At 46.5% G+C, this 16,577-nt stretch overlaps 1 protein-coding gene across 2 annotated transcripts in view; it reads right to left on the reverse strand.

The window, feature by feature from the left end:
• LOC118213224 (netrin receptor UNC5C-like) overlaps positions 1-16,577 on the reverse strand; it is a 185,226-nt gene that overhangs the window by 30,650 nt on the left and 137,999 nt on the right. For both annotated transcript variants that reach the window (XM_035392020.1, XM_035392019.1), the window contains exons 6-7: positions 11,230-11,397; positions 6,157-6,321 (exon numbers count right to left, since the gene is read on the reverse strand). In XM_035392020.1, the coding sequence (XP_035247911.1) occupies positions 6,157-6,321; positions 11,230-11,397 (333 nt within the window). The remainder of the gene's footprint in view (positions 1-6,156; positions 6,322-11,229; positions 11,398-16,577) is intronic.

Raw genomic sequence — 16,577 nt, forward strand, 5'->3', positions numbered from 1 at the left:
CGCAGGTTAAACAACCAAGCAATTCATCTCAGGGGAGACAATATCAAACGCTCCACCCAACACACATCGGCTATGCCTTACTGTACACCTGTACGCGTGACATCATCCAACTTAACAGGGAGGAAACTTGTTTTATGATACTTAAAATAATAATAATATAACTACAAATAAACAGGACTTCAGAATCAGTATCAAATGGATGTTAGAGGACAAAAGTATGTCGGTGTTTCCATGAACTCGGATAGAGAAACTACACAATAAATTGTTACATGAGCAGGCTCTTCTCTGGCCTTGTACTGCGCTGATGCCTGTCTGGTCCCCTTCCCGAGATCAATACGTCAAGAAAGATGTCATCCGTCTGAGAGCAGAGTCACCAGCGCGCGCTTAAACAAAGACACAGAATGGAGAGAACCACGGGCGCACAGACGCAGAAGCCATCTCGGGTCAGACCATTTCCAGCATCCGGCTCGCAGAAAAACTTTGTGTCGACAGCTAGAAGCAAAAAAAAAAAAAAAAAACATCTTATTTTCCCAGAAAAATGCCAAACGAATGTTGCCATTGTTGATTGCGGGCAGTCGTTCATCAAGAATATCACAGCTTAGCTTGTACCTTTGAATTGAATGCGTACCAAAAAAAAAGAGCACTTAAGAATAAAATGCGTTTATTTTTCCCGAATGGTTTGCTTCTTGTGTTAAGTTGCTTTCTGATTTGGACAAATGGGCTGTTTGGTTGCAGTAATGGGGTTTACACAAAACGCGCCAATCGGTTTTAAAGCAAAAATCCACATTAAACCAACATTTGTGCATATCCTATTAAGGAAAACAAACAAATAGCAAACAAACATCCACACAATTGCTGAGGTGAAGCACGGAGGCCCAAATGCCGACTAAACCAGTTGCAGTGACATCGTCATTTGCCCGACATGACATGTTTGTTTAAGCAAATGAGCAACAACATGAGCAGCCTCTCTGATTTAGACTCTCTGAGAAAGCACAATAAACAACCGAATACGGGAACAATAGCTGAAGAGTCTGTGCTAAATATAATGCACGCGCTACCTCAGCAGGGCGCCCTAAAATCCTCTTCCTGGAAAGTTTAGTGCCGCACACGTCACACTCGTAATCATATCTGCAATAATATGAGCTTTTAGAGAACACGCATTTCGCCCGAATGCGCGCGGAGCAGCCGTTAGAGTGAAAACGACTGTCTTCTCCCCGTTTAGTCACAGATAATCAATCAGGGAAATGAACCTAAATCTATACGGCATCATTATGTGGTTTTATATTTGTGGTAAACTATTCATCAATCTAATGGAGAGCTAATGTTCCTGCTATGGATTTCTCACAGAGAGCAAAAGCTTCATTTTTTTACAGCGTCGGTGTCAAATTCATCAGCATACTCCTGTGTTTTTTCGTAGTATCTGCAGCATTGTTTCATTTAAAAAATATTTTAATTAAAATACTTCAATCATTTTTCAATACAAATCATTTTTGAGGTGGCAAAACCGGTTTTTCCATTTCTCAAACGAATCTCTGTTGACGGTATGTCATTGAACTATGAACATGGTACATTGAACATTCATTTTCTTTTTTAATACAAATAGTTTATCCTGTAGAGCCTATCTTCATGATATCTGCTTATTTGTATATCAGCCTAAAAATTCTGAATCATTAACGACAAGATCCAAAAATAAATTCAAATAAATGAATCACCAGCATGTCCTTGTTTCTTACATACATTCTGGGTCAGTTCCTTGAGAGATTCAGATCAGCAATATTTGACCTCCTTTACAAGAATATTTTTTTTAAATCTGATTGTACAGCAATTCCAAAGGAATATTGTTCAGTCCTAAGAGTCTGTAGTTTGGTGTTTTGCCATTATATTACCTATTTTGGGGGTGTCCAATCTTATCTCAAAAGACCCTGTGTAGGCGCAAGTTTTTAGACCAGCACTATGACACCTAATTCCACTAATGAACTAACGATGGTCTTCAATCAAGACCATGACAAGTCAAATTCGGTGTCTTAGTGTTGGGCTAAATCAAATATCTATACCCACACTGGCCCTTTTCAGAAAAATATTAATTTGGACACCTCTGTGTTCATGCACTCTGGGTTCACAATGAAATTGTAAAATCACAGACTTTCTTCAGACAGTCTGCAATCACTGGGTCACAATCCACTGGAGAAGGGAAAAGTAGAGCAATAACTCTGACATCAGAGCAAAAAAAAAAAGACTTAAAAGTGAAAAGGAGCAGTTGTCTCCCCAGGGTCAGTCATTTTGGATGCTAGCAAGATTCATTCCAAGGTGAGGAACAGCTGGAAAACACATTGGCTTTGTGGTTTCGTGCCACTTAAAGTTGTGTGATTCAAGACTCTGTGTGCACCCACAGGGCCACAGCCAAGAACCGCTCTGCTTGCTACAGCTTAACAACACTTACGGAGCATTCTCCGAGTCTAAACCTGTCCTCACAGCTACTGCTAGTCCAAGTAGATTCTGTCATCACTGCCGTTATTGTAATATCCTTGATATGAGTCACCAAGACAGCGACAGATTTCGACGGTTTTAAGATTGTGCTGTTTGAGTGCAAACATAGAACAACTAAAATGAACCAAAACCAAACAGATGGTACGCATAAATCCTTCCAGCATGCTCGCATGTTCTGTGAGGGTAAGCCGTTTCTAAACAAAACTTTCAAAATGATGCGCGCTTTTGAGTTAATCTACACGATTACTGCTATCTTAAGTGATTACTGAGCTATTCATGGAAAAAAAGTGGATTTTGTTTTTCAAAAGAACTACAAGCTTGCTGAACAGGCTTACTGTATGCTGCTTGGAATACACATATAACACATAAAATGTAATATTTTGACTAGTGTAACCTTTTAACCACAGTTGTGACTATGTTACAGGAGGTTTTAAGAAACTCATGCTGTAGTTTTCTCAAAAAGAACAAGGTAAAATAACCCAGCCATACTGCACCGTAAGGGCTGTACCATGCATATAATTAATAGGTAAATATTTGCATTGACTACAACATGTAGGAATTCACATTAACTGAAGCTTACTAAACATTCCCCCTTGCATGGTAGACAAAGAGATATTGCAGGCAATTCAACAAATGTGTGCTTGAAAATGATCAACTTGATCTACAGTCAAATACTCTGTGCTGGCTTGTGTTATTTACACCACATTTTTCTCAAATCAAAATGCATACACACGCACACGCCCACGCACACACACACACACACGCACACGCACATGCATACGCACACACACACACTCACACTCACACACACACACACAGCACCAATGGTACAGTACTTGCAGATAATGCCCAACTGTGTGGTCAGAATAATTCGTTTAGGCTGTTCCCTCAGCAGCAGTAACTTGCTGCTAATGGTCTAGAGGAGCTAACAAATAGGTAGTCCTGCTAATGGTCTAGAGGAGCTAACAGATAGGCAGCCCTGCTAATGGTCTAGAGGAGCTAGCGGTTTAGAGGAGCTAATGGTCTAGAGGAGCTAGTGGTTTAGAGGAGCTAATGGTCTAGAGGAGCTAACAGATAGGCAGCCCTGCTAATGGTCTAGAGGAGCTAACAGAAAGGCAGCCCTGCTAATGATCTAGAGGAGCTAACAGATAGGCAGCCCTGCTAATGGTCTAGAGGAGCTAACAGAAAGGCAGCCCTGCTAATGATCTAGAGGAGCTAACAGATAGGCAGCCCTGCTAATGGTCTAGAGGAGCTAACAGAAAGGCAGCCCTGCTAATGGTCTAGAGGAGCTAGCGGTTCAGAGGAGCTAATGGTCTAGAGGAGCTAGCAAATAGGTAGTCCTGCTAATGGTCTAGAGGAGCTAACAGATAAGCAGTCCTGCTAATGGTCTAGAGGAGCTAACAGATAAGCAGTCCTGCTAATGGTCTAGAGGAGCTCACAGATAGGCAGCCCTGCTAATGGTCTAGAGGAGCTCACAGATAGGCAGTCCTGCTAATGGTCTAGAGGAGCTAACAGATAAGCAGTCCTGCTAATGGTCTAGAGGAGCTAACAGAAAGGCAGCCCTGCTAATGGTCTAGAGGAGCTAACAGAAAGGCAGTCCTGCTAATGGTCTAGAGGAGCTAGCGGTTTAGAGGAGCTCACAGATAGGCAGTCCTGCTAATGGTCTAGAGGAGCTAACAGATAGGAAGCCCTGCTAATGGTCTAGAGGAGCTAACAGATAGGAAGCCCTGCTAATGGTCTAGAGGAGCTAACAGATAAGCAGTCAACACTGTTTCAGAGCAGAAGAGCTCTATTCAGCTTGGGGAGAGGATTCGCCACCAATGTTTCAGATTTCTTCCAGCCCATGCAGGCCTCCATGTATAATAAATGAAAGACAGAATGGATTGTGGAACTGTAGAACCCTGCATCCTCCCCCCCCCCCCCCCCCCCCCCCCCGCCTACCCCCGCCTCTTTTCCCTCCCCCAGCATAACAGGAATACGCATCCACTAAAGAGCCTTTCTCTGTCTGCAGAAAATCCACAGTCAGACCACAGGTCCTCTGGATATTTGTGCAGCTTTTTCAGAGGAGAACTCGAGATTGTAGAAGTGAGCACTGATGGACTTACAGAGAATAAAGAGGCTTTCTCCTTTTTCCTCTTTTAATATTTTCAGAATAAAAAATAAAACTCACAGAGCAACAGTGGAGCAGCAACACATATAATTGCTTGTCAACACATATAATTGGCAAGTGAAGAAAAACAGCAGGCAAGTCTTTCTCCAACTTTACTTTGCCAGTTATTTTTCTTTCTTTTTGTTTTTTGTTCCCTCTCATTTGAATCATGTGCTCTTTAAATGTGAACTAAAAAAAATCACTAATCACTGTACCAGAGCATGGCAATTATACACTGTGAAAACGTATTATGAACATTCATCATATTTTATATATAGTTCCTGGATGCAGAGGCCATGACTTGAGTAATTGCCTACAGTAGTTCACATTGTGGTGTGGAGTTTTAAAAGTCGGTGCTCTGAATGCGATATTTATATCTTGTGGAAAGGCATAACTGCACATTGTTTTCTTTTCTGACACATTTCATTTCCATTTAAAGGGATACTATGCAGGATATTTATCTCGAAAAAATAATAAAATAACCATGCATATGATGCACTGGCAATTTCTGTCTTTACACAGTTTCACTGAATTTGTGTACCTTTACCTGTACTTGTTATTCTAAAATATGGTTGGGACGTTTCTGGGCGTGGCACTAGTTTCTGCATGGGGGGGGGGGGGGCTTGTGGCTACAGAGCCTGGGGTTTGGGATCAGATTTCAACAGAGTGTTCATTGCTAAAGCTAGCTTGCCACTGTAATGGCCCAGATACAGCAAAGCAAAAAGACGAGCTGACAGGTCTCGTTCGAGAACAAGAGTTGACTCTGGAATGGCTTTTCCTCGGTGGCGTCCGCCGAGGCTCACCAAGGGGATGAACAGCTGATGTAGAGCTGGCCTGTTTTCGGCTGGACCTGTCACGTGACCTCTGGGTACCCAGCTAGGGCTGCCGCACGCCGGGTTTTTCACCGGAATGTCCGGCCTTCCAACTGTCAAATTATCTGCAGCCGATGTTGCCTGATGTCCCGTCCCGAGCAGTCGATGGGAGAAATTCACCGGTAGTTTCCAATGAATTTGAGTGTCTGTGGCTCGGGTCGGGCACTCGGGGGGGAGTGGGCGGGGTTAAAGATGGAGGACGACTTCTTTGATTATAAACACAGGCTAAAAAAAATCCTGCATAGCATACCTTAAACAAAGTAATACACTCTGGGTGATAAGCTATCGTCTTTCCCACAATGTACACACACACACAAACACACACACATACAGGAGTCCATTCATACATCATTCTCTTAAAATACTTGCGCACCCCCATACATGCCGTGTGTGTGTGTGTGTGTGTGTGTGTGTGTGACTGCATGTCTGTATAAGCGTGCGTGTGTTTGTGTGTGACTGTATAAGTGTGTGTGTGTGTGTGTGTGTGTGCGTGCGTGTGTTTGTATGTGACTGTATAAGTGTGTGTGTGTGTGTGTACGTGAGGGTTTCTGATCAGAGGTGCAGGGTGCCTATAGATGGAGACAGACGGCACGGCTGCATTATTGAAGAGGAAGAGGAGGAGGAGGAGGCAGGGAGGCCGATACTCACTCTGCATGCACAGCCCGTCCGTGCAGTTCTGAGACTGCAGCACCATGCCGTCACAGTCCCTCCCCCCGTTTTTGGGTGCGGGGGCGGCGCACTCTCTCCTCCTCCAATGAGTGCACTCGGTCCCACAGGTAGACCACTTACTCCACTCAGTCCACAGACCGTCCACTGTAACAGACAAAAAAGGCAGGTACGCGTAAACGACCAATCAGAGTGAGCCTAACTCTCTCCAATGAGAGCACTCGGTCCCACAGGTAGACCACTTACTCCACTCAGTCCACAGACCGTCCACTGTAACAGACAAAAAAGGCAGGTACACCTAAACGACCAATCAGAGTGAGCCTAACTCTCTCCAATGAGTGCACTCGGTCCCACAGGTAGACCACTTCCTCCACTCAGTCCACAGACCGTCCGCTGTAACAGGAAGAAGGTACGCGTAAACGACCAATCAGAGTGAGCCTAACTCCCTCCAATGAGTGCACTCGGTCCCACAGGTAGACCACTTACTCCACTCAGTCCACAGACCGTCCACTGTAACAGACAAAAAAGGCAGGTACACATAAACGACCAATCAGAGTGAGCCTAACTCTCTCCAATGAGTGCACTCGGTCCCACAGGTAGACCACTTCCTCCACTCAGTCCACAGACCGTCCGCTGTAACAGGAAGAAGGTACGCGTAAACGACCAATCAGAGTGAGCCTAACTCTCTCCAATGAGTGCACCCGTTCCCACAGGTAGACTGTTACTCCACTCAGTCCACAGACCGTCCGCAGACTGTCCGCTGTAACAGGAAGAAGGTACGCGTAAACGCAACTTCTGTTATCTTGCCCCTCAGGGAAGACTACATGCTACGTCAGAAAGCAGTGAATGAGGATTATTTATAAGATTATAGTGCATTTTTGCAGGGATTTATTTCATTATTTCATTAAAATCGCAAGGCTGAACTAGACAAATAAATTTGGTGTGCTGACAATTGACGCACTTACGGACTAACAAACAAACAGACACTAGACAATTGCTATCTTGTAAATTTTCTAGCTGCCTAACCGAACAGTTATTATTACATTAGTCAGCGATGCCTGCAGATTAGACATGGGAGTAACCCGCTAATTAAGGAAACTATCTGTCCTCACAATCACACACAATCATCTCACCTCCGGGATTGGTCGAGCCGGGAACAGATTTAAAACATAATTGCCCGTCTTCAAAATTGCATCAGCATTAAAAATGAACAAAAAAGCTCAATCTTTTGTTAAAGCCAGACTGTTCTGCTGGAAAAAAAGGAAGAATAATTGGCCTTACCCCAAAATTACTGTCAGCGAAGTCCCTGCTTTCAGACTAATGTTAGGACATGTCCACAAATGCCACCCTCCATCAGAAAACCCACTCAACAATTTCCGTATGTTATAGCATCACCGAACAGTCTATCGGCAGTTTAAACATCATATACAGTAACATATAATCTGCTCACTCCATAATATATAGTAACATATAATCTGCTCACTCCATCATATATAGTAACATATAATCTGCTCACTCCATCATATATAGTAACATATAATCTGCTCACTCCATCATATATAGTAACATATAATCTGCTCACTCCATAATATATAGTAACATATAATCTGCTCACTCCATCATATATAGTAACATATAATCTGCTCACTCCATCATATATAGTAACATATAATCTGCTCACTCCATCATATATAGTAACATATAATCTGCTCACTCCATAATATATAGTAACATATAATCTGCTCACTCCATCATATATAGTAACATATAATCTGCTCACTCCATAATATACAGTAACATATAATCTGCTCACTCCATCATATATAGTAACATATAATCTGCTCACTCCATCATATATAGTAACATATAATCTGCTCGCTCCATAATATATAGTAACATATAATCTGCTCACTCCATAATATATAGTAACATATAATCTGCTCACTCCATAATATATAGTAACATATATATTATAGCTCACTCACTAGTCAGCTCATTCGTCACATACAGTAACTAATATGATGACTTCATTTATTTAGCCTGCATCCCATTTATTTTGTGGTTTACATTCACAGAATTAATTAAAACATTCGTAGTAATCTACGCATCCAGCCTTACGGTACCAGGACAGAGTTGTAAATCATGGCTGACAGATGCGTCAGGGCTTTTGATTTCCACGTGAATACTGCAGGGATTCGGTTCATTTGCATATTTGCTGCTAGGAAAACAACCTTGAAATCTTTTAAACACATGAAATTGTAAACACGTTTCACACGCAACATAATTTGGTGCATGGAAATTATTTGCCCATCCGTACATTTTGTAAACTGCTTATTCCTGGTCAGGGTTGGGGGGGTGGGAGGGGCTGGAGCCTATTCCAGCATGCATTGGATGAGAGGCAGGAATATACCCTGGATGGGTCGCCAATCTATCGCAGGGCACACACACCATTCACTCACACACTCATACCTAGTGGCAATTTAAGAGTCTCCAATTAGCCAAACCTGCATGTCTTTGGACTGCTGGAGGAAACCAGAGCACCCAGAGGAAACCCACGCGGACACGAGGAGAACATGCAAACTCCACACAGAAAGGCCCTGTGAGGTGACAATGCAACCCACTGCACCACCTTGCTGCCCCCATGGAGGTTTGTGTTTATTAAAATCTCTCTCATATTGCAATAATGTGCCCCATGATAAAGCCCCATGATGTGTTTAAATGTGTCTTCAGTGTTCAGCGTGAGAGCAGACAGGACCCTACCTGGACACAGGGAAGTGTGGACCCTACCTGGACACAGGGAAGTGCGTACCCTACCTGGACACAGGGAAGTGCAGACCCTACCTGGACACAGGGGGGTGCGTACCCTACCTGGACACAGGGAAGTGCGTACCCTACCTGGACACAGGGAAGTGCGTACCCTACCTGGACACAGGGAAGTGCGTACCCTACCTGGACACAGGGAAGTGCGTACCCTACCTGGACACAGGGAGGTGTGGACCCTACCTGGACACAGGGAAGTGCGTACCCTACCTGGACACAGGGAAGTGCGTACCCTACCTGGACACAGGGAAGTGTGTACCCTACCTGGACACAGGGAAGTGTGTACCCTACCTGGACACAGATAAGTGTGTACCCTACCTGGATACAGGGATGTGTGGACCCTACCTGGACACAGGGAAGTGTGGACCCTACCTGGACACAGGGAAGTGTGCACCCTACCTGGACACAGGGATGTGTGTACCCTACCTGGACACAGGGACGTGTGTACCCTACCTGGACACAGGGAAGTGCGGACCCTACCTGGACACAGGGAAGTGCGGACCGTACCTGGACACAGGGAAGTGCGTACCCTACCAGGACACAGGGAAGTGTGGACCCTACCTGGACACAGGGAAGTGTGTACCCTACCTGGACACAGGGACGTGTGTACCCTACCTGGACACAGGGACGTGCGGACCCTACCTGGACACAGGGAAGTGTGTACCGTACCTGGACACAGGGAAGTGCGTACCCTACCAGGACACAGGGAAGTGTGGACCCTACCAGGACACAGGGAAGTGTGGACCCTACCTGGACACAGGGAAGTGCGTACCCTACCTGGACACAGGGAAGTGCGTACCCTACCAGGACACAGGGAAGTGCGGACCCTACCTGGACACAGGGAAGTGCGTACCCTACCTGGACACAGGGAAGTGTGTACCTTACCTGGACACAGGGAAGTGTGTACCCTACCTGGACACAGGGAAGTGTGTACCTTACCTGGACACAGGGAAGTGTGTACCCTACCTGGACACAGGGAAGTGTGTACCCTACCTGGACACAGGGAAGTGTGTACCCTACCTGGACACAGGGAGGTGTGGACCCTACCTGGACACAGGGAAGTGCGTACCCTACCTGGACACAGGGAAGTGCGTACCCTACCTGGACACAGGGAAGTGTGTACCCTACCTGGACACAGGGAAGTGTGTACCCTACCTGGACACAGATAAGTGTGTACCCTACCTGGATACAGGGATGTGTGGACCCTACCTGGACACAGGGAAGTGTGGACCCTACCTGGACACAGGGAAGTGTGCACCCTACCTGGACACAGGGATGTGTGGACCCTACCTGGACACAGGGAAGTGTGTACCCTACCTGGACCCAGAGAAGTGTGTACCCTACCTGGACACAGGGAAGTGCGGACCCTACCTGGACACAGGGAAGTGCGTACCCTACCTGGACACAGGGAAGTATGTACCCTACCTGGACACAGTGAAGTGTGGACCCTACCTGGACACAGGGATGTGTGGACCCTACCTGGACACAGGGAAGTGTGTACCCTACCTGGACACAGGGAAGTGTGTACCCTACCTGGACACAGAGAAGTGTGTACCCTACCTGGACACAGAGAAATGCGTACCCTACCTGGACACAGGGAAGTGCGTACCCTACCTGGACACAGGGAAGTGCGTACCCTACCTGGACACAGGGAAGTGTGTACCCTACCTGGACACAGGGAAGTGTGGACCCTACCTGGACACAGGGAAGTGTGTACCCTACCTGGACACAGGGAAGTGTGGACCCTACCTGGACACAGGGAAGTGTGTACCCTACCTGGACACAGGGAAGTGTGGACCCTACCTGGACACAGGGAAGTGCGTACCCTACCTGGACACAGGGAAGTGCGTACCCTACCTGGACACAGGGAAGTGCGGACCCTACCTGGACACAGGGAAGTGCGTACCCTACCTGGACACAGGGAAGTGCGTACCCTACCTGGACACAGGGAAGTGCGTACCCTACCTGGACACAGGGAAGTGCGTACCCTACCTGGACACAGGGAAGTGTGTACCCTACCTGGACACAGGGAAGTATGGACCCTACCTGGACACAGGGACGTGTGTACCCTACCTGGACACAGGGAAGTGCGTACCCTACCTGGACACAGGGAAGTATGTACCCTACCTGGACACAGGGAAGTGCGTACCCTACCTGGACACAGGGAAGTATGTACCCTACCTGGACACAGGGAAGTGTGTACCCTACCTGGACACAGGGAAGGGCGTACCCTACCTGGACACAGGGAAGTGCAGGCCAGCTTCTGGACGCCCTGGCCTTCACACATGGTGCCCCCGTTGAGGGGCGCGGGGTTCGTGCAGCTGCGGGTCCTCTTCTGGAACCCCCGCCCGCAGCGGCTGTTGCACACCGACCACTCGGTCCACGTCGACCAGCCCCCGTGCACTGCCGAAAGAGGAGAGGCGTTACCCCCACCCCCCCACGGTGCCAACGCTCCCGGCCCCCGCTAAACCCACCCCCCCACGGTGCCAACGCTCCCTGCCCCCGCTAAACCCACCCCCCCACGGTGCCAACGCTCCCCGCCCCCGCTAAACCCACCCCCCCACGGTGCCAACGCTCCCTGCCCCCGCTAAACCCACCCCCCCATGGTGCCAACGCTCCCCCACCCCCCCACGGTGCCAACGCTCCCTGCCCCCGCTAAAGAAACCCGCTCCAGCCCGCTACATCGTTAGCGGCAAGCAGCTGTTAGCGGTCACGGCTCGCAGCTCGCCTCGCTGGCGGGAGGAAGAGCGGGGGGGGGTGGGGGGGGGGGGGGGGGGGGGGGGTATAACACTCGCATTTCGAGAAGCTGGAGCCCCCAGAGGACAACCCAGCGACCAGAGAGCAGCTGTACTCTTCTTCTCTCTCTTCCTCCTCCATTTTGAAGTGTTTGCAAACAACATTTTCTGGTTTACTAGAGGCAATGTCTGTTCCTCTGGCCCAGAGCCATTCTGCCCCCCAAAACCCCATCCACCCCCCACCCCCACCCCGTCCCCCCCCCCCTTTAATTCACCTCTCTGTCTGCCAAAAATGACTGCTGAGCACTAAAGCTGTGCTGGAGCTGCAGGCCATGGATACTCAAATCTGGCCCTGGTTTTCTTTTCTTCCAGGTAAAAAACTGAACAACAAGCGCTACTGACTCACCAGACAGTCCTCACACCTGACACCCAGGTAAAAGGAAGGCTGGAAAACCAGCAGTTCTCGGCCCACAGGGACTGCAAGTTGAGGGGCTTTAGATTTTACAGCATACAAGACCCGAGCCTCTGGAAAAAGGGTTTTTTTTTTTGTTTTTTTAAAAAATGTATTTACAGGTGAAACTTTATATAGTAACAAGAGCAGCTTATTTCAGGCCTTGGTTCTGACTGGGTCCGGGTTTTTGTGTGTGTGAGCTGGACTGACTCATGACTGGGAGGTCTGAGATTAAGAGACAGACGTTTGTTCAGCGTTTTATTTTTATTCCATGAGAGAGACGGTCTGGGCACTGCAGTCTCAGGTCTCAAGCGAAGTCTCTCATTTCTTCATCTTAAAATGGAGGGGGCAGCGGGGTGGCGGAGGAGGAGGACAGATTCTACGCGTTCTTCGGAGAAAAAGCCAACATCAAAGCTCTTCCTGCTCCTTGTGGCAGAGCTAACGACTTCTTAAGCGCGAGTGGGATTGTGACCCGCATCACAAAGCTGTTACAGACACTACCGCCGCACCACCGTTTCCCGCTAACCCGCGACCCTGCCACACACACTCAAACCATCACCAAATGTTCTGCCCCTTCTGTGGGAAACAACAAAAAAAAGAGACAAAAACCAATACCATCACATATAAAAACAATATCATATTAAAAAAAAACATGACATGGACCTCGGAAGCCAATCAAGATCAGAGAAGAACGATTCGGAATGTTGCTCTTTCGTTGGCAGTTGGTTGTCAGGGAGACGGGCGAGCAGCTTCAAGCGAGTGACATCATCAATTGTTCTGGGTCTCTGGGCCCACCTGCCCCCTCTCCCTGTGGGACGGACACGCTGTGGTCCCCTCTCTGCAAGGGCCCGGTTCAGTGAACGAAGACATTAGCCACGCAAGGAGGACTGGGGAAGGAGACGGCCTTGACCCCCCCCCCCCCCCCCCCCCCCCCCCCCCCCCCCCCTTGCCTCCTCACTCACCCCCCCACCACCACCCCTCACCCTCAGCCCCCTGGGGAAGAGGGACAGGGAAAGAGAAGGGCACTACATTAGCCTGATCCTGGAACAGCCACACCCCACCGAGCAGCTATGCAGTGAGTCAGGTGACATGTACTTCTCTTCCCGCCCAATTATCCGGAGCGGACAGGCGGCCATTAAGTTCTGTATTCCTGCGGGACCCTTAATTCTGCCGGGGGGGGGACCCATCGGGCCAACGCTGCCCCCTCGGGTGGGCCCAGGACAGAGAGAGCTCAGCAGTCAGAGGCCACAGGCTCACACACAGGCCTCCATTCAGTCAAAATGGCTCCATAACACAACAAACAAATGCACATCTTTTATTTTCTTAGTTTCGCAGACTGAAATGGCAAAATGTGTCCATGTAGAAAAGCGCTTAGATCCATGGAAATGTTTCCAAATGGCCACCAAAGCATACGACCCAGCAAAATATGCTGTAAAAGACTGGTGCCATTGCAAAATTAATAATAACCTGCATTGACAACTACACCAATAACCACATTATAATTGCAAATCAGGGTTATGTGAATCATAAATCAGGCGAAATGGCTGTCACAAAGTATTGACAAACATTGACCTATAATGACCTATAACGAATTTGACAAACGTATTTTAAAATCAGGTCATTTTGAGAAAAATAATTCATCTGAACTGGTGAAATGGACCGTCCATTTCTCAAAAAAGGAAAAAAGACAAAAAGAAAAAGGGAACATCTCATAAGACAAGAATTCTGTTGGAATTTATAACGGCCTATTTATGGCAGTAAAACAGGTGTTAAAGTTCAGTATTACTGACGCAAGTTCAGTTCGCTGCCAAAATCTGAACATCGCTAAGACTCAACAGACGTGGGTTCCAGTGCGCCCCATTCGAGAGCTCTACGGTATCTGGCAGCAACAAAGACTGCGGTCCAAAATTTCTCCAACACTACAGTTGGACGCATTTCCGCCTTTTGTAGAAAGACAGAAAGAAAAGTACAACATGAAGAAAGAAACAGATTTTTTATTTATTGTATTTTTAGTTTTTTTGGAGGTGGACAATGAGAGTCCTCTGAGAGCTTTCAGACATGTCCAGGCGACATAGCTCAGGAGGTGAGACCGATTGTCTGGCAGTTGGAGGGCTGCCGGTTCAAACCCATCCCTGGGCGTGTCGAAGTGTCCTTGAGCAAGACACCTAACCCCTAACTGCTCTGGTGAATGAGAGGCATCAATTGTAAAGCGCTTTGGATAAAAGCGCTATATAAATGCAGTCCATTTACCATTTATGTTCAGCTGCTCATGTAGAGGTTGGCTCTGCGCTGAAATTCAGCCACACAGACCGCTACAAGCATTACATCGCATCGTTTTAATTTAGCGGACGCTTAGCCAGAGTGACCTACAGTAAAGGAGATCATCACACTGCTTTAATTAAGCAGACGCTCTTATCCATAGCGAATTACATCAAAAACGAACTGCTACATCACATTCCTGTTCATTTGGCAGACGCTCTCATCCAGAGTGACTTCAAACGAGTGAGGACACAAACTCATCTACCAAGACTGCCAGACGTGGTTAAAAACATCTGAAAACTGGCGAGCGCGCGCAAAACTCAGTAAAGCGCTAAATTTAAGCTGACATGTACCAACCCAATAAATAACCATAATGCATGGTGTGAGTTATGCATCATAATGCATATGAACGCCCCATTCACATGGTGGTGCTGTACATTAGTCATTGGCTGGGTCCTCCGATAGTCTGTGAGATAGAGCCCCTTGTTTTTGTCTGACTGATTTTCCAACAGGATTTACACATTTTTTTTGCCATTTAATAGATTATTTCATTCAGAACTACTTACACAGCCTTCATTTTTATTTCTATAAAAACTCATCCAAATATATAGCTGGATATTTACTCTAGCAGTTCGAGTTAAGGGCACTACCAGGGATTTTGGGCCCCATGAAAAGATCTCACACTGGGCATCACCACCCCAGACCACCCCACCCGTGCACAGTTACAGCCCAACTACAGAGTCCCTCCTCTTTCTCTAGACGAGGCTGCCGCTGTACTTTAACAGTCCAACAGAAACAGCGCTGCTAACGGCTAACGGCTAACTGAACAGTGCCGCTCTTCAGCTTGTGCTCGACTCCTCAATTAGCAGAATAATAAATGGCACTGCTATGGTAACTAAAACACCACTGCTATGGAAACTAAAACAGCACTGCTATGGTACCTAAAACACCGCTGCTATGGAAACTAAAACACCGCTGCTATGGAAACTAAAACACCACTGCTATGGAAACTAAAACATCACTGCTATGGTAACTAAAACACCACTGCTATGGAAACTAAAACAGCACTGCTATGGTACCTAAAACACCGCTGCTATGGAAACTAAAACACCACTGCTATGGAAACTAAAACATCACTGCTATGGTAACTAAAACATCACTGCTATGGTAACTAAAACATCACTGCTATGGTAACTAAAACATCACTGCTATGGAAACTAAAACATCACTGCTATGGTAACTAAAACATCACTGCTATGGAAACTAAAACATCACTGCTATGGTAACTAAAACATCACTGCTATGGAAACTAAAACATCACTGCTATGGTAACTAAAACATCACTGCTATGGTAACTAAAACATCACTGCTATGGTAACTAAAACACCACTGCTATGGAAACTAAAACACCACTGCTATGGTAACTAAAACACCACTGCTATGGTAACTAAAACATCACTGCTATGGTAACTAAAACACCGCTGCTATGGTAACTAAAACACCACTGCTATGGAAACTAAAACACCACTGCTATGGTAACTAAAACACCACTGCTATGGAAACTAAAACATCACTGCTATGGTAACTAAAACATCACTGCTATGGTAACTAAAACATCACTGCTATGGAAACTAAAACATCACTGCTATGGTAACTAAAACATCACTGCTATGGAAACTAAAACATCACTGCTATGGTAACTAAAACATCACTGCTATGGAAACTAAAACACCACTGCTATGGTAACTAAAACATCACTGCTATGGAAACTAAAACATCACTGCTATGGTAACTAAAACACCGCTGCTATGGAAACGAGGCCCAGCTTATTAGCGAAACAATAGAAACAGAAGCTGCACTAATTATGGCAGAATAATAACATGCAAATCACATGCAACGGAGTTTATTACCAAGCCCATAAATATGTCCATGCAGGAAGTATTTCTGCTTTGATACGGGAAGTATTTCTGCTCTCATACAGGAAGTACTGTTTCCGTGCAGGACTACCATCTAAAATCCCTTTACCATAGAGTACCATTGACTAAACTATAGGCGATTTTTCCCCTTTACCATAGAGTACCATAGATTAAACCACAGGCGATCTTTCCCCTTTACCATAGAGTACCATAGACTAAACC

Source organism: Anguilla anguilla, chromosome 14, assembly GCF_013347855.1.
Source record: "Anguilla anguilla isolate fAngAng1 chromosome 14, fAngAng1.pri, whole genome shotgun sequence".
Classification (NCBI taxonomy): Eukaryota; Metazoa; Chordata; class Actinopteri; order Anguilliformes; family Anguillidae; genus Anguilla; species Anguilla anguilla.